General features: G+C 36.2%; 3 protein-coding genes across 3 annotated transcripts; 2 read left to right on the forward strand and 1 right to left on the reverse strand.

Moving 5' to 3' along the window:
* Window positions 1-35: 35 nt before the first annotated feature.
* On the reverse strand, window positions 36-503 carry LOC129950434 (proteoglycan 4-like). The gene has a single exon (XM_056062376.1). The coding sequence runs from the start codon at window positions 501-503 to the stop codon at window positions 36-38; it is 468 nt and encodes a 155-aa protein (XP_055918351.1).
* Window positions 504-3723: 3220 nt separating this feature from the next.
* On the forward strand, window positions 3724-6494 carry LOC129951945 (elongator complex protein 2). The gene is made up of 5 exons (XM_056064314.1): window positions 3724-3939; window positions 4004-5342; window positions 5406-5706; window positions 5761-6264; window positions 6327-6494. The coding sequence occupies exons 1-5, from the start codon at window positions 3817-3819 to the stop codon at window positions 6439-6441; spliced, it is 2382 nt and encodes a 793-aa protein (XP_055920289.1). The 5' UTR covers window positions 3724-3816; the 3' UTR covers window positions 6442-6494.
* Window positions 6495-10385: 3891 nt separating this feature from the next.
* On the forward strand, window positions 10386-19757 carry LOC129951153 (ARF GTPase-activating protein Git). The gene is made up of 9 exons (XM_056063173.1): window positions 10386-10630; window positions 10715-11163; window positions 11230-11463; window positions 11518-11674; window positions 11782-11867; window positions 11961-12191; window positions 18670-18860; window positions 18963-19308; window positions 19370-19757. Exons 1-9 carry the CDS (start codon window positions 10537-10539, stop codon window positions 19568-19570), a joined length of 1989 nt encoding a protein of 662 aa, XP_055919148.1. The 5' UTR covers window positions 10386-10536; the 3' UTR covers window positions 19571-19757.
* Window positions 19758-25921: the final 6164 nt, after the last annotated feature.

The raw sequence follows: 25921 nt of genomic DNA on the forward strand, positions 1-25921 counted from the left end.
ACATTTATTTGTTTTTTATTGTTGTTAAAAGTACATTATGCATTGGGAGGACTTTGCGGTCTTGGAAGCTCAAATGCAGGATCAAAGTCAACAGTATCGGGCTTCAGCTTGGTAGGTGTTGGTGGCTTTTCACCTCTTCTGGGAGGTTGTGGAATACTGGAATCGGCAATAGGCTTCTTATTCTTCTTACTTGCTGTATTAGCTGGATTTTTCTTCGCGGGCTGTGGTTTTTTCTCTACGATAGCTTCTTCCTCAAATTGTTCCTCTTCTTCAATTGGTTGTGGAGTTGTTGGTTTCTTATTTTGGTTCGGTTTCTTTGCATTGGGTTCCTTTTTCAGTGGTTTCCTCGAGGGGTCTTTTTCTAATGACGATTGCTTTTTAAAGTTTGTTTCATGTATATTTTCAGAAGCAGATGATGGTTGTTTTTGTTCTGGCCTTTTGGCTGCCAAAGCAACAGAGGCGAAAACCACAAAAATAACACAAATCAAAATGGAACTTCGCATTTTGATAATTTTATGGAACACTGCGAAAGGTGAATGTTTCTTAAAAAATATAACTCATACCTTTTATAGCTTAATGTTGAACATGTTTCTGATAAAAAAATAGGTAATAAAAACTGTCAGCTGATAGCAACTGATATCGAATAACATGAAATTGAGATTTTAATTAACTTCATCAAACAAACATTAAACTTCGAATAAAAAATAAAAAATGCAATATCAGAAACAAATCTCTGTATTCGAGAAAATTGTGAACTTTATCACAAATGACAATCAACTAAGAATAATGATTAATTAATTAATCAATTATTATTCAAATTTCTTGTGAGAAAATACGGTTTAGTAAATTGTTTTTTTTTTTTTTAGCACGATTGCTTTATTTTAAAATATGTTATGAAAATAGTTAACACTAATTACCAACTTCCTCCTAACACAGTTTTGTAGATCAGTAGCAGTTTTTGATGATAAAATAGATAATGCAAACATTTCCTTCGATCTTATTATAGCAAGGTTCAGGCAGGTTACATTTGTTCAATGTGTTCAATTTCCCTTATCTCTGACAATAGGGTAGTTCTTGGTGTAATGTTCGATAGAAGGCCGATTTTCTTATCCATTCCAGCCAATAACTCGCAAGAGTGCGTGATTAAGAGCTATAGGTGGTACATCGCCTAGAGCCTTATTCCTCAAGCTTTAATCACTTTCAAAAAATTTATTTTCTTCTGTTTTGCGGAATTACAGAATTTGATGTGTTAATGGATTTCTGTAATGGTATGGTTTTTTATCATTCACAAGCAGTTTGTTAACACTTTAATCATCTTTATCTTTTATTAGGGATTATTGAAATTGGTAAACCTAGAATTTCAATCAACATATCCTAAATTTGAGCAAATTTTGCTTGTTAGAATTATTTTATCAAGGATCTATGGAATTTATTTTACTCATGCTTAATTTAAGTGCCGGAGTAATAAATAGAAATATAAGAAGAAAAGTTTACTATTAGGGCAGCTGTCACTTTTGAAGATGTCATCTTTTGACGTTGGACGAGTAAACGCTACGCCATTACATTACAATAAATATAACAAAACATGCTTAAACATGAACAAGTCCTTAAAATTTACAATAAAAGTAGTAAACATTTTGCGGTTACAGTTTTATTTTGCAAGATTAATCTAGTCTAATTATCCACAATCGAGACCAGACCCAAGAGAAAGCTTAGAGAGCTTATCAAGGACGTAACAGGCATACAATTGTAAATGGTCATGAAAAATTATTATGATACATCATTTTTTGCAAAATGCGAAATAGAGGCAGGCTGATATATATGTATGTATGTCAAAAACCAAAATTGGGAGAGAATATCAGAGGTTATTCTTTTACTTTCTATAAAACACTTACTTTTTGACAGTTGACAGAAATAAAAAATTCATGTAAATCCAGGATCATGTTGCATTGTGGAGCATATTCTCCCCTATAAAAATATTCGTCTAATCGATTTATTGGGCAAATTTATAGATATGCCTTTGTCTCTATTCGTATTTAGGCTACACCAATTACAGAATTTCTGAGTAAACTACAGGGGAATCAAAATGTACATTTTGACATTAGCAACATACCAAATATCAAACTAAATTACTCCGAGTGCATCTAATTCATTTGCATGAATATTATTGTCATTACTATAAAAAGACTTTTTTATTTTGATAAGTGATGACAATTACACGTGTTTTGTTGGAAAATCTATCCATAGTATAGTAGGATTTTAAACGAATAACAAAAACAATATCCATAGTATGAATATAACACCGATAAAAGTTAGAGTAGAATCTTACTATAGATGGGTTTTAACGTTTATACGAGTCTCGAATGGATCTTATGTGATTTCGTTCTCAAATGTTGGTACGATTGAAATTGCATTTGTATCTCGATGGCTGTGTTCGTTGAGTAGTTGTGCATTTGGAATTATGTATTTGTTTTCCATTGGTAAAAGAAACCAATCTGTTTCTGTTGATATTATTTAGTTTTGTTAATGAAAATGGACTAACTGGGCTTATTTTGCAATAAAAAACAATAGAAAAGATAATTAAGTTTTGCTATGTTTCCACCAAAGATTTATCTCAGTTTAGATTGAATAAATCTTTTGTTTCCACCGCACAAGAAGATTTAACAATGATTAAGTATGACAGAACTTTCTAAAATGCAAATGGTGTTTCGATATGAGAAGTGCAAGTGAGATACTTTGATTCGTTTTAAACAATGAAGAACTGATTAGTTCTGCACCATATAAGAATATGCTATCTACTCCATGTCTATTTTTTTTTGTAATTTGATTAAAACAAAACTATATTTTTTGTACACAAACTTGAAAATAAACAGACCATAAGTCATTATCTGTAAAACCAACTCCTCCACACAGGTTTCTCTTCTCAAATTTTGAATCGACTCCGATCTCCGACGGGAATAGAGTCAAATAAAGCTCATTTCAACTCGATTCAGGTATATAAAGAATTGAGGCGATCTTCAAGCTCGCTTCAACACCACATGTTAATGTAGAAGTCTACGAACAAACCTCCTCCTTGAAACAAGTGTTAAATTAACTTTTTTTTATAGAATCTCAATTTCCAGATGTTTGCTTACCATTTCTTCTTGAAAATTGTCCATTTTATTAGTTTCAGTAGTTTTCTTTTGCTAAGTTAATTTTAGCATTTGAATATCACAAAACTTTTTTCTATTTGTGTGTGTTTTTTTTATTATTATTATGACAGATCTTCTTTCAGTTGTACCAATTTTTAAATATTAAATCTGGCTACTGCGGATCGTTTTGTTGGCAATTTCCCACTGTACTATATATGGAATATAAAAAAAACGCATTTATTGTAAACATTTTAATAAGTTCTTGTTTAAGTTTATATGAATAGACTGACAGATTGGAAAATGCAAGGATTTTGTTAATAAAACCTAAAGAAAAGTAAACTCTTTTGAGGGATCCTTAATTGAGAATTGAGAAGAATCAGATTACAGATTTAATCCATCGTATATTTATACTAGTTTTCAATTTAGTTAAACTATGGAAAGATTTAATAAAAATATTTCTGTAATAATAATAGAAATGCAAACCAGGCATAAGGAAAAATGTATACTAAAAGTAACGCTTCCACTTATCTCCAGATGTCGCTTAATTAATATTGAAGAAAACATATGTTTTTGACGTATTGCCTTTGCCATGTGCAATTTTGTGTATTTTCGTTTACAATAAAAAGCCGTCTTCGTAAAAACAATTATTTCAAATTGAAGTTATCACAATAACAATAAAATAATTATGAAAATAGAAAACATCTACACGTCCATAGCCTGCAATCGAACTCCCGAAAGTGCAGACTGGGGTAATAATGGCTTGATAGTGTTTGCCGCCTGTAATTCCATTGCGATATTCGACCCAAATGTATGTTGTTTTGGTAGTTCTATTATTTTATTTATTTTCACATTTAAGTTTTACATTTTTTAAGTTAAAAGAATCGGCAAAGATCACCCAAACATTTATCCAACATACCAAACGTGTCACTACTGTTAAATGGATTGCAAGATCTCCAGGTGCCATTGAGACAGAGTTTCTTTCTGGTTCTGATGACGGATTAGCTATTTTGTGGGACATTTCGGATCCCAAGAATGTGACAACCAAAGTTTTGAAAGGCCACGAAAGTGGAGTCAACTTCCTCGATGGAGTGTATGTCAATGGGCAGCTTACTATTGCTACAGCTTCTACCGACTCCTCTATTAAACTATGGACTCTAAATTCTGAGACTTCCCAATTCGAGTGTTATCAGACGATACTTCTGCGAAGTGGGTTCTGCTTTGCAATCAGAATTACCTCACTCCCAGGTACACAACAACTGCTGTTGGCGTTTTCTTCGGACGACGATAGCATCTCATTGTGGACAAATAAAAATGGCAACTCAATGGAGAAGATTCATCAACTAATTGGCCACGAAGACTGGGTACGTGGCTTGGATTTTGTCACTACCGACAATGGTGATCTGTTACTGGCTAGTTCCTCTCAGGATAACTTCATAAGGCTTTGGAGAATCTCGCCCAGAACCGAGGATCAAGTAAGTCGAAATGAAATTGATATACTAAACATCGCCGATGGAGAAATTCGTGTCGAGGAAAAGATAATCCAAGTCGCCAAGACTGGCAACTCGCAATGGTTTGCCGTCAGCTTAGAATCTGTATTATATGGACATGAAGGATGGGTGTACGGTGTCCATTGGCATAGTAGTACCAAAGGTCTTCAACTGCTCTCTGCATCTATAGACAAGTCGATTATAATTTGGCAGCCAACTGAAGACGGCGTTTGGATGGAAAAAGTCCGTGTCGGCGGAGTTGGGGGTAATTCGTTGGGATTCTTTGGGGGTAAATTTGCCAGTGACGGAAAGTCTATTCTTGGATTTAGTTTTCAAGGTGGTTTTCACATTTGGAATCAATCGCATGAAAATGAATGCATTTGGACACCGAATGTCATTGTTGGTGGACACTTCGGAGAAGTTCGTGACCTCGGCTGGGAACCTGAAGGTGCCTTTTTATTATCTGTTTCAGCTGATCAAACTACCAGACTGCATGCTCCATGGGTTCGTCCTGATAGATCAGAACAAACGTGGCACGAGCTGGCTCGTCCACAAGTTCATGGTTACGACATGCAAACGATTGCGGTCCTATCTCGTTACAAGTTCGCTAGCGGAGCAGAGGAAAAAATTGTACGCACCTTCCAGGCAACGGCAAATTTTGTAGAAAACTTTAAGACTATTACCAAAACTAATGATGACCAAGAAGGCAATGTAATCTTGGAAAGTAAGAAAAAATATCATTATTTAAAAAAAATTAATACAAGTAAAATCATCTTATCGTTTTCAGGTTTGCCGAAGGGTGCTTCTGTGCCTTCATTAGGTCTATCCAATAAAGCTGTTTACACTGTCGATGAATCACCACAACAAAAACACGTAAAGGATGAGTATCCAGAAAACTATTTTGTTCCCGTGTCGTTGAGTACACCACCGCAAGAAGAAACTCTTATGCAAAATACACTTTGGCCGGAAGTTCAAAAACTCTACGGTCATGGATTCGAGATATACGCATTAGCAGCATCCAGTGATGGTCAAATATTAGCATCTTCATGTCGAGCAACAAATGCAGAATACGCTCAAATCATTTTGTGGTATTTTTTGTTGTCTATTTTCTCAGTTAAAAAAATAAAAATATATCATTTTAGGAGCACGGCAACATGGAAACAAGTCCAGAAGCTATCATCGCACCAACTGACAGTTACACAAATGCGATTTTCCCCCGATAATAAATATCTTCTATCTGTGTCCCGCGATAGACGTTTGAGCGTTTTTGAAAACAAGTCAACAAAAGAATCAATATCATTTGAAATGGTTTCGACAACCGATAAAACAAATGGGATCCACACCCGCATTATTTGGTCATGCGATTGGTCTCATGATTCCAAATTATTTGTTACCTCATCGAGAGACGGAAAGGTTGTTGTTTGGACGAAGAGTAGCAAATCAACGGACACAAGTCTACGAGACTGGCATTCTGTGGATACACTTGAGCTTAAAAACGAATCCATAACTGCAGTTGCATTTGATGATAAATTCCGTAACGGTGAAGAAGGGCATTATCTGCTGGCACTAGGATTCGAAAGTGGAAAAATAAAATTGTGTTCATTAAATGGAGGAAAATTGAAAATTCTTTTGAATATAGAGCAAAGGTAAGTTGAATAGTTTTACGTTTTTAGAAAGAAACAAATTGATTGACTTTTTTTCTATTTAGGGATGCGCATCATTTAACTGTGAGAAAGCTACAATTTAGGCCCAAGGCCAAAGGAATTGATTTGGCTAGTTGTGGAGATGATCATTTAGTTAGAATTTATAGAATTTGTATTTAATTAAAAAAATATTATTCTGAAAAAATTAAATAATTTTATTTCAATTCAGTGGAGCAATTGTGTCATTGCTTACTTTACTTTAGTTGGCGCTGCAGCGCATTGCGCTCCTAGGCCTCACGTAATAACTTTCGCCAGCTTACTCGATCTGTAGCTTGCTTCTTCCAGTTTCAAATACCAAGTTGACGTGCGTCGGCCTCAACTTGATCACTCCACAATAGATGATTCATTCGCTCGGCATGCCCTAGCCATCTTAAGCGTTGTACACGCAGTTTTTTGACCAGTGGCAAGTCGCTTGTATAACTCCTGATTAAATCTTCGCCGCCAGATGTTAATTTGCCTGTCGACACAAACCGGACTATAGATCGTACGCAGAACCTTCCTCTCAAAGATACCACGAGATCCTTCATCCGCCTGGGAAGATGATTAAAGTTTTATACAGTGTCTCTTTGGTACTTCGCGATAGGGTCTTATTCCTCAGCGATTAGAAAGGGTAATTCTGCGTTTGATCCCTGCGCTGATGTCATTTGCAGAATTAACAGCAGTGCCCAGATAAACAAATTCGTTTACCACCTCGAAGTTGCACCTGTTAATTGGCATATGTTGACCAAGTCTACGGTCAACTGTGAACAAGTTCTTATACGCGATTTTTAAAAGGCTAATGCCTCTGTAGTTGGAGCAGAGAAGGCGGTCTTTTTTTATGGATGGGGCAGATGGTGCTTAAGTTCCACTCGTCGGGCATGCTTTCCTCCGACCAAATTTTAGTAACTAGCTGGTGCATGCTCCTTACCAGCGTACTTAAAAAGCTCCGCCGACCGTCATCCCTGACCACTTTGTTCAACTTCAGCCTGGTGATGGCTAGTTTGATCTCACTCTGGTCGGGTGGGTGGAACTCTAGATCGTCAACCAAAATGAATTTGACGTGGCTGCTTGCTGACGGAATCGTTAACTTCATCACCATTAAGCAGCTGGTTGAAATGATCTCTCCAGATTTTTAGCATTGACTGTGTCTCGACTCCGGAATTTCCCTCCTCATCTTTGCAGGCTCCAGGGCGGCTAGTGAATCCCGTTGTTTTCTTTTTGACTCTTCTATAAAAGCTCCGCACCTGTTTCCTTGTAAAACATCCCTGGATCTCATCGACTTCACGCTGCTCATGGGCTTTTTTTTTCATTCTGAGCAAGCGGTTCTCGTCCCTTCTCTTGTCGACGTAGAGCTGGCGGGAAGATCGAGTCCTCCTTTGCTGCCATAATCTGTATGCCTCCGTTTTGGCTTTGTTTGCCTGAGCACATTCAGACTCAAACCAGGGGTTCCTTGGTGGCGGCTGTGAGAAACCTAGCACCTCTTCTGCAGCATTTCTGATGGATTGTTTGCAAAGCTGCCAGTGTTTCTATGGGCACATCTCGTCCGTTGTAGGGTTTCTCGCAAGCTCTAGGGATACTCGGTCGGCAAAGGCATTGGCGGTATCCTCCTGCTGCAGTCTTCCAACGTTGAATCTTCTCCTCGAGGTTCTTGTTTGCCTAAGGGCTTCCATGGATATTCGTAATCGCAGTTTAGCATCAACTAGGTTGTGGTCGGAATCTTTGTTGGCTGATCTGTACGTACGAACGCCAAGTATGCTAGAGGAGTGTCTTCCGTCAATAGGAACATGATCGATTTGGTTGCATGTTCGATCATCGGGGGACCGCCAAGTAGGTATGTACCTTTGTGGATATCTGGATGAGGGAATCTGGTGCTAATCAACACCATGTTTTTCTCGGCTAGGAAGTCGATAAGCCTGAGTCCGTTCCCAGATGTGATGTCGTGTAAGCTATGTCTTCCGATTGAACTACCAAAGATGCCATCTTTAAAGTTTCTCTGCAATAGAACTTTTATTTCACACGAATTAAAAAACTGTGAATTATTTAAGGATAAGCCAAGAACAACCATTTTCTATTACCCATGTTAATCGTTTATTACGTCTCGTAGCATAAATGTTTTATGACTGCCATTTCTTCCTATCTTCATTTGATAATAGAAACATGACATACTATATTTCTTTCCGATCGAGTCTCTAGTAACCTCTTAAGAATAGGACCTCTGGCTGCCTGCATTAAGCATTGAAAACCTTGTAGCCATCAGAGATGCCGCATCTAAAGTGCTAGGTTTCCAACGGCCACAACAGCGAAACCCCTGGTTTTACGACAAATGCCGGCAAGCGCACGCAGCGAAACGAGAGGCATACAAAACGGCACTGCACAGAAGGACCAGCACCAGAGCTGCTTGCGAGCTCTACGAGCAGAAGAAGAGAGGAACACCGGCTTCTTAGAGACCACGAGAAGCTAGCGATCGAGGAGATAGAGGGGTGTTTCAACAGGAATGAGGTGCGTAAATTTTACCAAAAGATAAAAAAACCTCCCAAGTGGACCAGCCACGAACCGAAGCCGAAGGCGATCAGGGGAACATCGTAGTAGAACCGCAGTCTATGTTGAGAATATGGAAGGACCTCTTCTCCAAATTATATAACGGCGATAACGAACCGAATTCCGCTCTAATGGAGATAGAACCACTAACTCTAAAGAGCAATGTCTAGTTTTGGCATCCCTGTCAAACTTAACCGTTGCACGCTGCTCTATCAAGGTCGGAAAAGATCTCACCGATGCATTTGATGTCAAAACAGGTTTAAGACAAGGCGATGTACTGTCATGCGAATTGTGCAAAACTCAACCATCAACACTAGAGGCACAATCTTCCAAAGGTCCATCCAATTAATCGAATACGCAGATGATATTGACATAATTGGCAGATCAAAGCGTGATGTCAGTGGAGCGTTTTTGAGCATTGCGACGGGAGCGAAGAAGATGGTTTTAGTGGTCAATGAGGGCAAAACCAAGTATATGATGTCATCAAAAAAGGACATTGAACAACGACGTCTTGGACAAAACGTCACCATGGACAGCTATAACTTCGAGGTAGTTAAGGACTATGTCTACCTAGGCACCACTATAAACACAGACAACGACACCAGCGCTGAAATCAAACGAAGAATAACTCTTGCAAATCGCTGCTTCTTAGGACTTAGAAGACAATTGAGAAGTAAAGTCCTCTCTCGAGCATCTAAAATCACCATCTATAAGACACTCATCATCCCGGTTCTCATTTATGGCGCTGAGGCCTGGACCCTGTCATAGAAATATGAGATCGTCTTAAGATGTTTCGAGAAAAAAATTATTCGTATGATTTTTGGTTCCATACGCATAGATAGAGATAGAGGAGAAGATATTACGACGAACTGTACGGGCTGTACAGCGACACTGACCTAATTAGCAGAATTAAAGTCCAACGGCTTAGATGGCTAGGTCATGTAGAGCGAATGGACATCAACCCGGAAGGTCTTCGAATCCAATCCCGAAGGATGGCGCAGTAGAAGAAGACCGCGACTCAGGTTGCGCACCCAGGTGGGAGAGGACCTCAACCAACTTGGCATGCGAAACTGGAGACAGCTAGCAAGGGACCGAGCTGGCTGGAGACGCATGTTGGTTGAGGACCAGGTTCTCCCCGGACTGTAGCGCTACCTTAAGTAAGTAAGTAAGATGACACAGCAGGGATTGAATCCAGGACCTCTCGCATGACAGTCCTATGCACTTAAAATCATGCCACGGGTACTAAAGCCATGGTAGTATTGGAGGAAAAAAACGAATAAAAACTACCAACTTTATAAGTTATGGAATGGAAAAAAATTAATTTCTTCTATTATTTGGATCAAGCAGCTTGTAGTTATAATTTAGATCAGCCTTTGTGTTGAAAAGAGAAATCTTTTCCGTAGTTTGTTTTGCCCGCTTTGGGCTGTGTCAGATGTGCGTTCTGTCCGCCCTACATTGACAGCAGCACATCTCTATCACAAAAGTCTACAAAGTACAACATCTCTCCAATCTCTACACACCTTCGCTCTGATTCTCAATCTTGTTCTGTCAAAAGTGAAAATTTTCTCTCTCTGTAGATAAATAAAAACTTATTTATTTGTTAATATTTTATTTTGTATTTTTTATTAATTAAAAAAAGCTAATTACGGATTACAAATAAATAAATATAATTTAGGGTGTGATCTAATAATGAAGTGAATGTGTTTTGCAAACAAAGATCGTTTATTTATCAGAATGTCCCGTGGCAAATCGCGTTTGCAAGCGGAAATTTGTGGCGATTGTGGAGCATCGGGTAGCTATTTGTTAAATACATATATTTGTTCTAAAAATTCTTTACATTTGGTCCTTTTATGGTTTGTAAATTTATCTCTATTAGATCCTTCATGGGCTTCTGTAAATCGTGGTATACTCTTGTGTTCGGATTGTTGTTCGGTACATAGAAGCTTGGGGCGACACATTTCAGTTGTCAAGTCTCTGAGACAGGGTCATTGGTGTCCATCTGTTTTGAATTTTGTCAATTCCCTTAATGCGCATGGTGCTAATAGTGTTTGGGAACATTGTTTGTTAGACCCAACTGGCAAAACAACAACCCGCAGGAAGCCTACTCCTAAGGATCCACTCCATCCGACTAAGTCGGATTTCATTAAAGCCAAGCATGTCAACTTGTCGTTTGTTCTTAAACCAAATCTTCAAGATGACGAGAGTTTCAATGGCAATCTAGAAACTGAGCTAAGCAAGCAATTGCATGCGAGTGTCAGAACTAGTAATTTGGAAACTTCTTTACGTTTGTTGGTGCAAGGAGCTGATCCTAATTATTTTCACGAGGTACGCATATTTAAACAACACTTAAAACAAAAAAGTATTTTACACTTTTTATCTCTTTTGAAATAGGAAAAGAAATCGAATCCATTGCATGTTGCGGCAAAATTTGGACAAGCTTCACAAATCGAGTTGCTTATCATTCATGGGGCAGATTTGAATGCCCTAGACGGAAATGGTAGTACTGCATTTGAGGTGGCAAAAGCCAATAATCACAATCTAATCGCTGAACGACTCATAGAGGCTATGTATGATGTTACTGATCGTATAACTATGTTCTTAGGAGGCAAGAGACCCGATCATGCAGTAAGATATTTTGACTTAATTTCAATATCTTATTGTAAGCATTTTTATTTACAGAATGGAAAACATATTTGTATACCAGACTCGAATAATTCAGAAATTAGCGAGCAATTGAAAATTGCCCGCGGCAGATTGCAACTTGTGCCAAATAAAATGTTCGAAGAACTTGTCATGGACTTATACGATGAAGTAGACCGTCGGGAAAGTGAAGCAAGTAAGTTTGTACTGAGAAGGGCACATACATTGATTGTTCTGAGTTCTTAACTCCTTTTTCTTAAATTAAATTAAAATTATAATAAATATTTCAATGTAAATTTATAGTTTGGGCAACAACCGCTTTGAATCCGGAAAACGTTGCAGTACCATTTCTACCAGCAAACCCATTTCTAAGTGCCACTCGTAATCAGGTATATTATTCATTCTTAAGCTAGACATATACGACGAAGCCAAATTGGCTTAAATAAGTGTTAATTATATTAAAAAACAACAACATTTCTTAGGGTCGTCAAAAACTAGCCCGTTTTAGCCCACTCGAATTTGCTGGCCTTCTTACCGATGTACTCATAGATGCTCGGCGTCGTCAGAACATGGCCAATTTAAGACCCTTGGATAGTTTAAATCAACAATCATTTTCAGCTACTGATGATCCGAATCTCTCCGACGACGAACCTATTTATGATCCTGTTGCTTCTGATGAAGATTATGCGCCAGTTGCATCAATTGTACAACAGGTAAATAATATGCGACAGAAAATTCTAAAATTTAATAATAGTTTTGGTTAAGTCGATAATTAAATAAAATGTTTAATAATGTAATAAAAAAAAGCTAAAAGCTATATTAGTCTTATCTAAATAGTGTTCCTGTTTGTAACAGAAAAGCAATGAGATTTGTATTAATGGAAAAATGTAGTTTTCTTTTTTTTTTTCTTTCTGAAAGGCAATAATTTTATGTAGTCTATGATTAATTTTAACGATATAATAATAATATAGTTATTTATTTATTTTTAAGCTTAAGTAGACTAACATCATTTTAGGTTTTTTTTTATAGACTAAATAATTAAAATTGTATTGATTTTTTTTTAAATTCAAGTTTATACATACAGTTGTGTTCATAAAAATAGCAGTGCTGGTCAATTTTTATTAAATTGTCAGTTATTTAAATAACAGAAATTCTTAAAAAACAAATTAACATGTTACTTGCATCTAACGGTTTTTCGTTTTCATATTAGAGACTTTTAGCTTAAAGTTATACTCTACTTTTCCCGGTGAACACACATTATTTCAAACTCTCTGGATATAGAGTGTTCATAAAAATAGCAGTGTTTTTGGTTGCATAATTAAAAAGGTTAAACATTTTTTTTTTTATTTTTCGGTAAGTAAATATTTTACTATTTAAAGTTTTAAGTATTTGTAACATACTAGTATATAAAAAGTTAATAAATATTAGCTCAAAAATAAACAATGGGACGGTCAAGACACATCCCGAAGAAATTCGAAAACTTATTCGAAAACTGTGTTTGGGGGAAAAACCTACCAAAATATTCAAGACATCAGCAGAAATGGTCAGTAACGCCTTAAAGTGGCAAAATAAACTGAAAACGCGAGGCCCAAACGGGATGGCTACTAAAAGAGCTAAAGGAAAAATTGTTCAGTTAGCAAAACAGAACCCTTCCATAAGCTCTAGGTATATAAGAAATGGACTTTAACTGTCTGTTAGCGCTGTCACAATACGAAGACGTTTTTGATAAGCGAAGTTACCAGCCTGAAATGCACGCAAGGTACCATTCTTTACAAAAAGGCATGTGGCAAGGAGAATGGAGTTTGTGAAAGCGCATAGAGATTGGGCAAAAGAGAAATGGAGGAATGTTCTGTGGAGCGGTGAAAGCAAATTCGCCCTTTTTGGGTGAAAGGGTCGTCGAGAATATGTGAGAAGACCGCAAAATGCAGCATACGATCCACGGTACACTATAAAAACAGTGAAGCATGGTGGAGCAAAAATTATGATATGGGCTTGATTTCATACTACGGGGTCGGGCCTTTTAATCCCATCGGGGTATAAGGGATACAACCGATTATGTGAAAATTCTCGAGGATGTTATGTTACCTTATGCTGCAGAGGAAATGCTGTTGGTTTGTGTATACCGACAAGATTATGACCCAAATCATACGTCAAAAAAGTCAAAATCATGGTTTGTGCAGAAGAAGTTATCCGTTATGGAGTGGCCCGCTCAATCCCCCGACTTTAACATCATCGAACATTTGTGGGGGGATGTTTAGTACGTAGTTCATAAAACAAAACCCAAGAATTCGAAAAATTTGTGGAAAGCAGTGCGTGATTTGTGGAACGTATTACCAGTCGAAAGGTGTCAGGATTTAGTGGAGAGCACTGCTTTTTTTATGAACACAACTATATGTATTACATTTTTTTTTTCAAAGTAAATAGAAAAATGTTTAGTTAACATTTCTAGAAATGTATCGGTTTTTAGCGATAATACCTTTATCTTTATTTGACATTCTTTAATAAAATTGATAAATTAGTATTGACAATTAGCTGTCATTTGTTACCAATCAACATTTTTGATAAACTTTGAACTGAAGCCTGGACTACCTTTATTCAGCTCCTTCAATCTGAGGAGCTGATTTTTCATTAACAAATTTGATCTGGTGTAAAAGTTGTCTGGCGGAAAATTATTTATAAAATTGAAACTTCAATCGCCAATAACTACTATTCACATTAAATCAAACATTTATCAGACGGAGTTATTGATAGATCTTTCACGAGCCTTATAAGGGTTTTTATCTTCTCGAGATCCTACGACAAAAATGACTGAAATTTGCATTTAATTGTTCCAAAAAGAGTAAACAACTATAAATACAAACATTTTTCTTATCCCAAAGAATAGTTTATAAAATATTTACACATGTTCAAGTTCAGATTTTTTTTTCCGATTTTCAACTAAAACATTAATCTTTCTAATATTGCTGATGTGTGTCAATACATTTAAAAAGAGGACAAGTATTCTTTAAAAACAATTTACCTTTAAGCATTTGTGAAATTCCCAATGGCGGATCCAGGGAGGTCGTAAGGGTCATAACCCCCCCCCCCTTGGGAGATAATTTGTTTTCTTTTTCGTAGGAATGACACCCATTTTATTTTAAATTATTTATTTTTTGTTTATCAAAACAACATTTGTATTGGACGGGACAAGGAACATAATGTGAACGGAAATTCAGCCTTTTCCAAAAACGCAGCACAAATTCATAAACTTTTGTCCAACTGATGATCCAGGGGGGGGGGGCATAAAGCTATACAGTTAAGTTGTATAGGTAAAGATTTCATCTATAGATTTATTAGTAATTTAACGACATTCACCAAAAAGTGGTTTGCTGTCAAAAACAACTAACATATTTGTTTTCACTCAATTTAGAATTTGAAAAAAACTTTAGTAATGCTTAAATTTATTTTCATGAAAATTGTTTTTAAAGAAAAGAGCAAATATTCAGGTTCTTAAGAAGAAACCTTTAATAAGAGATCATCAATTAAGTTGCCTTTAAATTCATTAAACTAGCCTTCAATTTTATTATTAAATTTTTTTGACATACATAAATAGTGAACATTGAAGTGATTTTTACTAGTGACATTAGGCACTATAAGTATGTTTTGCATTAGTTAAAAATTTTGAACTAGAGCTTTTAATCAAATACGACATTACGACGACGGCAGAGAATTCGAAAAAAGTGGGTACTCCGAGATTCCGTCCGTCTGTCTGTCTTTCCTGACTTCTAGAGCCCAAACAATTGTGTTGATTGAAACAGGGTTGTTGCGGATGTACAAATTTTGACATCCGCGGAAGCAGATGCAGATGCGGATTTTTTGAGATTCACATCCGCGGATGCGGATGCGGATTTCAGAATTTATTGCATCAAAACAATTTTAAGTCCGTAAATAAAGAAAAATTGTATTGATTATCTTTGCGTTTAATAATTAAATTTAAAAATGGGTGAGTTATATTTAATAAAAATCAAGATTGCAGCCTCCAACTGTAATCTGTTTCTTAGTGGATCGTATATTAATCCAGCTCCGCTAAATAGTTGTTTGCGGGGAACACTGGCTTGTGAAAGTGATAAATACCTCAGTAAAACTTTGGAGAGCCTTGTAAAGTCTGTTTGATGGACTTTCCACCAATCAAGTGGATTATTATCCAATTCTAGTTTTTTTTTTATTTCGGTAACATGCTAACTCCCTTCGGAGAAGTGCTTCGTTACTATCGTTATCAGGTTCTCCTTCACCTTCGTCTTCAGTTGATGAATCTAGCATCATTTCCATATCGCTTCTGAAGCAAGCCTTTGTTGTATGTTTATAAAAAAATATCATACCTGCATTTTTGTTTCTTTTTTTTTGTTGAGATTTTCATTGTTGGCGTTCTCAAATAAAACAAACTCTTCTGGGTGCTTTGACTTCAAGTGGTTTTCCAACGAAGAAGTCATGCGTCCTTTTTGTGAGTATGTTTTTCGATATATTTTGGATTCGGACTTATCAGGATCATTATTATTTAAATTAAACTAAATCCTGATGCTACTTCTTGTTGGTGGCGGCATTTATGTTCTTTATTTGTATAACTTTTTCACTTAACATATAAAAATAAACTGTGTCCTCTGGCCACTTAGCAAGAGCTTTTATATCCTCAAATCCGTGGCCATTTGTTGTTGTGGACTTGTTGTTGCTTTTGTCGTCGCCTACTTGGGACCGAGATTATTTATTTAAAATTTTTACTAAGGGTGAAAGGGTCGTTTTTTTTATCATGGTATAGTATGCCGTGCTGTTGCTATTTTTCGAATTAAAAAAAAGCTTTAAAAAACATCCGCATCCGCAACAAACTCCGCATCAGTTTATGCGGATGCTGATGTTGGAATTATTGCGAATAATCCGCAATTGCAATTGACAGCAGTCCCCATACAAATTTTTTGGTTAAAACATATGATTTTTCTAAAACTTTCTCTAAATTTTGTGCTCTTAATTTGGCTTCTTTCTACCAGAAAAACATATTTTGGTATTGCTTTAGAAGGGTACCCCTTAAAGACCTTTATTTTGTTTTTAAGTTTTCTCAATCTTCTCTCTTCTGTGCAAGTTCTTTTTGATGATCAAATTGATGATGATCTTTTATGATCAAAAAAATATTATTTTTTATTTTTAAAAAAATATTAATTTTATTTGAAGAAATTTAAATGTAAAATGTACATGTATTTATAAGCTCTTTATTTAGTGCTTACCAAAAATATTTTTAAGACAAAATTTAAGATGATTGTCGAAAAAAATAAGTTAATCTAGAATTTTTGAAAAATAAAATGGCATTTAAATTTTTGAGAAAAACTTATTTTGCAGGTACATTTTTGAATCTTAAAACATAGGAAATATTTTTAAACAGACTTTTTTGGAAGAAATTAACAAGTTCTAGAGACCCAATCGTGCATTTTAATTATTTAAAAATTGGGTTTCTGTTGAATACAAAAGATCTTAAAAGATTTTAAAAAATTAAATAAATCTACTTTTGAATATAATTGTCCCAAAATCAGCAAAAGTGACATTTTTGTTAAACTAATGGCTAATTGAAAAACATAATAATGAATCTCTTGAGATTTGAAGTAAACAAAAAATATGAAACGTGTAATTTGTGAGTGCCAACTTATTTGTTTACATTAATTTGTTTTAATTTAATTTTTTAAAGAAATTATGTACTCAAAAGCACCTACGAGTATATACTTAAATTCAAGAACCAAATATTTTTCTCTCTAAAATTTTAAAGTTTTGTTGACTCCTTTATGATCAAAATACGAGTAAGCAGACTGATAGCGATAGAAACAATAGACTCCCGAAAATTGAGTTCGAAAAAACTTCGTCAAAAAAGCCCGGCATTTTTTCATATCAAATCCTATCTCATTTTCTGGATTTTAGAATTTTTTAGCGTTCTTAGCATAAATAGAAATTGATACAAGAAATGTATATTTTATTTTTGGAAAAAAGCTACGTTTCAAAACAATTTCTTACATTACTGCGTGAAATGCAGAAAAACCCCTCTAAACGATTGTGTTTTAGTTCTTAAATATGAAATATTTAGAAAACTTTTGCGAATGCTTTCATATGTAGGGAGTCATACAGATTAAATAGTTAGATCATACTTTGCTGGACAATAGGACAACAGTGTTTTAAAATAATTTGATAACTAAAGTTATAATTTTACAAAACATTAAAGAACATTTTTAAGCGGATAGTAAAAACTCATCTAAATGTGTGAAACCCCCCACCCCCCTGATGAAAAGTCTGTATCCGCCCTTGGATATTCCAATACTTTCCTTTTTGCAAGTTCATAGTCTTTGAAATAATAGCGTTTAGCATTTTGTTTTTGTTGGTATCTTGCTAATATTGAATCATATCTTTAAAGATTTGTTTATGATTAATAATAAATATTGTACGGCAATTTTAGATTGATTAATTTGTTTAAAAATCTTATTTAAGTAGCAAAATATGGTAATATTAGTTATAACCTAAACATATTTGAAATTGATTTCAACAGACTTTGTTTAAATTTTAATTAAATAGATTCATTTTAAAAGTCCGCAAGCAACAAATTAGTTATTATGCATGCATCTAGCCTCTCAAGCCAACATTTAATGCTGCTTGGATGTAAAAAGCTAGAAATAGATTCCAAGTAAATTAAATAAAAAAATGTTTCCCAATAAAAGTTAAGTTAAAAATTTTATTAATATAAATCTATTTGTTAGCTTATCGTATTATTTTCTCGGTTATAACAAAAAAGAAAACTAGAACTGCTTTAAATGTGTTCATTACATAATTTAAATTTTTACTTTAAACTTTAGTATTAAGTTACAATAAAATTAATGTATTTATACTTGTATTTAATTATAATTATAAATTTAAACATTTATACACACAACATAATAGATGTGATATCAAAATAACATTGTTATTTAAAGCAAGCCATTGATATATAAAAATATAATATATAAAACTTATTATACACCATCTGCAATTTGTAGTTTTATATTTAAAATTTATGTTAGTTGCATTATTTTTGTTTTTTTTTTTATGAACTTTGTTTGTTTTGTTGTATATTTCCGTGTTTTAGTTTAGATCTTGTTTTATTCGTTTGTTTTTTGTTTATGATTTTATTTTTTTATTTTACTCTCACAGAACCACCATTCGTCTATGGTTGGAACGCGTCCAGCAGACGTCTACGAAATGGAAACATTGCGCAAAAAAATTAATCAATATGAATCGGAAATCAATCAATTGAAAAATGTTGTCGAACAGTTATCTACAGAAAACACAAAATTGAAATCAAAGTATTCGGGCGTTAATTTCAATATTTACGATGAACCATTGTGAGGCTTTTTTATTTTATTTACTTTGTTTTATATTATTTGTATTTAATTTATGTATTTATGTTTGTTTTTATTATTTGTTTCGTTTAAATTTTGGAATAGACGAATTGATTTAAATGGAACCGAACCGGAAAATGAACCTGTTTTGGATGGTTCAGGTTCAGGTTCTGGCAGTAATCAATCAACTTCTAAGCGTCCTGCGAGTATGTATGAAAGGCGTTTAGGAGCATTAAATAAACCTCCAGACTGCCGAACCACAACGAGCATGTACCAAATGGCTGGCGACAAGCCTTTTGGTGAGGAGGTTAAGCATAGAACTGACTTGGTTACTCGACGTCTAAAGGAGCTCTGCATTGCCATGCATGATACATCAACGAAAGACGCATTTGTACCTTGTGCCGAGCGCATTAGGGTAGCAGTTGATGAATTAACTGCAATCTTTAGAACTGTAAATAAAACAGACACACATGTTACAAAGATATTTCATTTAATTTAATTTTCTCTTCTAGCCAAATTACAACGAATCGATTCGCGAGGCTCTAAAACAATTGAATCTTTATAATACTCAGGTTCAGCGAGAATGTGAACATTTGCAGGAGGCTATCAACAAAGCTGACTCACCAGCAATAGAAGCTTACATGAAAGAAGTCCGCGAGTGTGCATTTTATATAGCCAGTGCAACAAAAGCTCTTTATTTGCAATTTGAATAATAATTCATGTTTTAAATTTTTAAGTTGCTACGAAACAGTTTTATTTTCGACATTTATTTTTGTTTAAAAAGTTTTTTATACTTATACAAACATTATATATAGCTTATAATTAATTTATATACATATCTAACAATACATTTTTTAACTTCGTCCTTTTTTCTTATTTAATAAATAAGTAAAAAATGAAGACTTTACACAAATTATGGTTATAGATTGAATTCAAATTTTAAAAATTTAACTCATTCTGTTCAGTTGATTGCTTATGTATAATTTTTGTTTATAAGTTACATTTATAATGCTCTATTAACATTTATATTTTTGCCTATTGGTCATATTAAATTTGCTATAACACAACAACTTTTAATATATTTATAATTATATGTATGACACAAAATTCATCTGTGAGTCTTAAGGCAAAAAGGAACGAACAAAACATGGTCATTAGATTTCCTTAATATTTAACTTCATTGACATTATAATTAATTTGTTAAATAAATATCACCTTACTCACCCAAAACAAAACAAAGAAACATAATTCATTTATGTTAATTAAGAACTCATCATTTAAATGATTATTTTTTTACAGTCGGTCGGGAATTTTGAAATGAGTAAAAGGATAAGTATATTCCTTAGAATCAGTTCCTAGTTTTCAATCTAATACTACATTAAAATCTTCGGCCGAACCGGATGAAGTACCCAAGTTTCTTTTGACTTTATTACTATTTATTTTGATGGGACCTTTCGATTTCATTTCAATCTGAATGTTTTTTTTTTTCACGGAATTTGTTCTTTAATCGAGAATACCCTATTCAATCTCAATTTCAATGTAAACATTTTTGGCGATAGTAAGTAATTCTGAGGGAAACTTTTAAGCATTATTTACATTCCCAATCTTCGAGAGAGTTAAATATTCCGAGGGATATTTTTAGCTTCCAATGCAGTAATTTTTCATATAAGAATGAATGAAGAACGAGATGAAGTTTAATGGTTAAGTCTCTTTTTCGCTGGAATAAGGTAAGTAAATGATTAAAATTTAATTTTTTTTTTTGAAATAGTATTTTTATAAATCAAACATAATTTGGATCATTGTTCTTTGCTGTTTGTTCATAAGCTCAAAATTAATTTTATGGTCATTTTTTACAATTTAGAGAGAAGGGCTGGTACATTAATATAAATCTGCGGCCCGAGGTTATGTAGAAGGTGTCGAAGCATTACTTACTTACTTACTTACTTAAGGTGGCGCTACAGTCCGGGGCGGACCTGGGCCTCAACCAACAAGCGTCTCCAGCCAGCTCGGTCCCTAGCTAGCTGTCTCCAGTTTCGCACGCCAAGTTGGTTGAGGTCCTCTCCCACCTGGGTGCGCCACCTGAGTCGCGGTCTTCCTCTACTGCGCCGTCCCTCGGGATTGGATTCGAAGACCTTCCGGGCTGGAGCGTTGATGTCCATCCGCTCTACATGACCTAGCCATCTAAGCCGTTGGACTTTGATTCTGCTAACCAGGTCAGTGTCGCTGTACAGCCCGTACAGCTCGTCGTTATATCTTCTCCTCCATTCTCCATCTATGCGTACGGGACCAAAAATCGCCCGAAGAATTTTTCTCTCGAAGCATCCTAAGACGCTCTCATCTTTCTTTGACAGGGTCCAGGCCTCAGCGCCATAAATGAGAACCGGGATGATGAGTGTCTTATAGATGGTGATTTTACATGCTCGAGAGAGGACTTTACTTCTCAATTGCCTTCTAAGTCCAAAGAAGCAGCGATTTGCAAGAGTTATTCTTCGTTTGATTTCAGCGCTGGTGTCGTTGTCTGCATTAATAGCGGTGCCTAGGTAGACAAAGTCCTTAACTACCTCAAAGTTATAGCTGTCCATGGTGACGTTTTGTCCAAGACGTCGTCGTTCAGTGTCCTTTTTTGATGACAGCATATACTTGGTCTTGCCCTCATTGACCACTAAACCCATCTTCTTCGCTTCCGTCGCAATGCTCAAAAACGCTCCACTGACATCACGCTTTGATCTTCCAATTATGTCAATATCATCTGCGTATCCGAGTAATTGGATGGATCTTTGGAAGATTGTGCCTCTAGTGTTGACGATTGAGTTTTGCACAATTCTTTCCAGAACGATGTTGAAGAAGTCGCATGACAGTGCATCGCCTTGTCTAAAACCTTTTTTGACATCAAATGCATCGGTAAGATCTTTTCCGACCTTGATAGAGCAGCGTGCATTCTCCATCGTCATTCTGCACAAACGGATAAGTTTGACAGGGATGCCAAAACTAGACATTGCTCGGTAGAGCTCTTCCCTATAGATGCTGTCATACGCGGCTTTAAAATCGATAAAGAGATGGTGGGTATCGATTTGAAGCTCCTGGGTTTTTTCCAAGATCTGCCGTAGTGTGAATATTTGGTCGATAGTGGACTTTCCTGGTCTGAAGCCACACTGATAAGGACCAATCAGGTTGTTGACGAATGGCTTCAGACGTTCACATAATACGGCAGAGAGGATCTTATACGCAATGTTAAGGAGACTGATGCCTCTGTAGTTGGCGCAGTTTAGAGGGTCTCCTTTCTTATGTATCGGGCACACTATGCTGAGATTCCACTCATCGGGCATGCTTTCTTCCGACCAAATTTTGCAGATGAGTTGGTGCATGCTCCCTACCAAGTCATCGCCTGCTGCTTTGAATAGTTCGGCGGTGATGCCGTAGCTCCAGCAGCTTTGTTTGACTTAAGTTTAGATATAGCTATCTTCACTTCGTCAAGGTCGGGTAGGCGGAATTGTTGATCTGCGTCGCCGAGGTTGAGTGGTTCTATCTCCCTTACAGCGGAGTTCGGTTCGTCATCGCCGTTATATAATTTGGAGAAGTGATCTTTCCATATTCTCAGCATCGACTGTGGTTCTACTACGATGTTCCCTTGATCGTCTTTACAGGCTTCGGTTCGTGGCTGGTACCCTTGGGAGGTTTTTTTTACCTTTTGGTAAAATTTACGAACCTCATTCCTGTTGTGACATCCCTCTATCTCCTCGATCGCGCGCTTCTCATGCTCTCTTTTTTTCCGTCTAAGAAGCCGGTGTTCCTCTCTCCTCTTCTGCTCGTAGAGCTCGCGAGCAGCTCTAGTCCTTTTGTGCAGCGCCGTTTTGTATGCCTCTTGTTTCGCTGCGTGCGCTTGCCGGCATTCGTCGTCAAACCAGGGGTTTCGCTGTGGTGGCCGTGTGAAACCTAGCACTTCAGAGGCGGCATCTCTGATGGCTGCAAGGCAATGTTGCCACTGGTTTTCAATGCTTAATGCAGGAAGCATAGGACTCCTTAGGAGGTTACTAGAGACTCGATCGGAAAAGGACATGGCAGTCTCTTGCGATTGTAGCCGTCTAACGTCGAATCTTCTCACAGTACTTCCTTGTTTTGGCTTGGATCGGGATATCCGTAGCCGTACCTTGGCTACAACGAGGTAGTGGTCCGAGTCAATGTTGGCCTCTCGGAATGTTCGGATATCCTGGATACTGGAGAAGTGTCGTGCGTCGATCGCAATGTGGTCAATCTGGTTGACGGTTGATTGATCAGGAGATTTCCATGTCCCCTTGTGGATATTAAGATGCGTGAACTGCGTACTAGCTACCAGAACGTCTCGCCCCGCAGCGAAATCGACCAGCCTGAATCCGTTGTCGGAGGTGGTGTCGTGCAGGCTGTATCTCCCGATTATGCCACCAAAGATGTCTTCTCTTCCTAGCTTGGCATTAAAATCTCCTAAGACAATTTTAATGTCATAGCCAGGGCACTGCTCATATGTCTTGTCCAAGAGCTCGAAGAACATATCTTTGGTGTCTTCATCTTTCTCCTCTGTTGGGGCATGCGCGCATATTAGGCTTATGTTGGCGAATTTAGCCTTGATGCGGATTGTCGTGATACGCTCGCTCATACTGTTGAAACTCAAGACTTTTTGCCTGAGCCTAGTTCCAACAACAAATCCACACCCAAATAGACGCTGTCTTTGTTCACGGTAGCAGTCGCCGTAGTAGATATCGCAGTCTTTTAGTTTGCGTTTACCCGGTCCATCCCATCGCACTTCTTGGATGGCTGTAATATCTGCCTTGCAGCAGTTTAGGGCTTCCGCTAATTGTTCGGCTGCACGTGGTCTGTTAAGGGACCTAACATTCCACGTACATATCCGAAGTTCGTTGTCCTTATTTCGTTTGCGTGGGTTGTCAACAGTGAATCCGTCCGTATCCGAGGCTTGTTGTTGCTTCGAAACTATGATGCTTTTACGTGGCCAGGAAGTCACCCCGACGGCACAACCCCCAACCTGGAGGGCCAGATCCTTAGTATAACTCCAAGGAAGGGGAGCCGGATGAACCGCTCCTTATAGGCCTGGGCTCCGAATATGTCGAAGAAGCCCTATAAGGTGTTCACTAAGTAGTTCGACCTTACTGGAACTGTAGACGCCACCGTTGATTCTATCTCGAGAATTCGTCCGCTGCCGCCTGGATAAGGAGAGGTGCCTTAGTGGAAACACCTCTCCCCCCCTCTCTCGTTTGCTGCCCCCAACAACTTTCCACTGGGGTTGGAACCCAATCTCCAGTTGAGGTACTAGGCACCCGATGTTCACCGCGGGGAGGTGAGAGTAGGAGTTGATAGACAGAGGTGGGTTTTGAGAAAAACCTGTGGACGCTTGTGTCCTCTTGAATGCACATGTCTACCATTTGAACATCGAAGCATTAGTTGTTCGAATTCCAAGTGGGGGATCCGATATGCAGTTATGGACAGCACATCTAGTTATCGGTCGTCTGGTTTTGAGTTGTATGTATTTAAATTAAGAAGACGGTTGGGATGGGTTGGTATTGTTGGAACGATGCCAGCAGCTTCTTAGAGTCGCGTATTGCTATAAAAGCGAACGAAATTTGGTTTCCTATAGAGTGAAGTGCAAGCTTGGGGAAATCATTGCTGCTGTAGCCTCAAGTGTTGTGTAAAAGTAGAATAGTCAATCTTTAAAATTTAGAATTATGTAGTTTAATTCTTTTACTAATTTTTTCGTCTTTCAAGTAACATGACTTTATAGAGACTACAATTAAATCAAATAATAATAAGATTTATAACATATGAGTTCAATATAATTAACTTGAAATAATACAGTTTAATTTATTTAATACATTTCTCTTAATATCGAACCTACTATTATTAAAATCAATTAAAAATCAAATTCATTAAAAGCAATACAGGAATCAGTAATTGGATTGTGTTTGGCATAATTTGTACTATGAAAAGGAACATGTTAAAAATTTCCATATCTAGGTCGCAAACTACGAGAAGGTACGTAAATATTAACATTGATAGCAAAGTAGAACAATCTATGTTAGAATTCAAAACATCGAAAGCAAAGAGTATCGAATATAACTTTCTTCTTTGCACTAAAGGTTTTAAATTAATTAATTTACACCTGGTCTCATAGGATGGAATATCTGAGTTTCGATAAACCTTACGTAAGGCGAATTTGGTAAGTCTTTTCTGAACTTTTTCAATCCTAATGATAGTTGATTGAGTAAAGGGATTCCATATAATGCAACAATACTCCAACAAAGGTCCGACAAGGGATATATAAAGGGTTTTTAGTCTATATATGGATCTTCAAAAGACTTAGAACTTCTAGATATACATCCAAACAACGTGTTAGCTCTAAAAATAACGTGGTCAATATGAAACGAAAAACTCATTTTATAGTCAAAGATAATTCCAAGATCTTTTTGTCTTGTTAACCTTTGTAATAAATCATTATCAATTTTGTAATTGAAACTTAATAGATCTAGTATCTGAAAAAATGTAACAAAACACTGCTTTTTTTAATATTGAAATATAAACCATTCATAGTACACTAGTTAACAATGCAGTCAATATCAGTTTGAATTTTACTGGCATCTAATGTAGATCTTACACAGCTAAAAATCTGGAGATCATCGGTATATGAGAGACACTTTGCATAAGAAATATAATTTGGCAAATCATTAATAAAATGGCCCAAGGTGGCTGCCTTGAGGAACACCTGAAAAGTTTATTATTTTATTTGATAAAACATCACCAATTTACGTCCAACCAAATAACTTTCAATCCAGTCAAGGAGAGCATAGTAAAACCCTAGCAGCTCAAGTTTGTTCAAAAGAATATTGTATTGTACACTATCAAATGCCTTTGAAAAATCCGTGTAAATAACGTCGACTTGCAAGCGATTTTCTAAACAACCAAGACTATAATTCGTAAATATTGATAAATTGGTTGTTGTCGATCTATTACTCATAAAGCCAGGCTGACGCTGAAAATATAATTTTTAACTAAATTATAGTTTATTTTAAACAATTGCTTCA

This window comes from Eupeodes corollae, chromosome 3 (genome assembly GCF_945859685.1).
Source record: "Eupeodes corollae chromosome 3, idEupCoro1.1, whole genome shotgun sequence".
NCBI classification, from domain to species: Eukaryota; Metazoa; Arthropoda; class Insecta; order Diptera; family Syrphidae; genus Eupeodes; species Eupeodes corollae.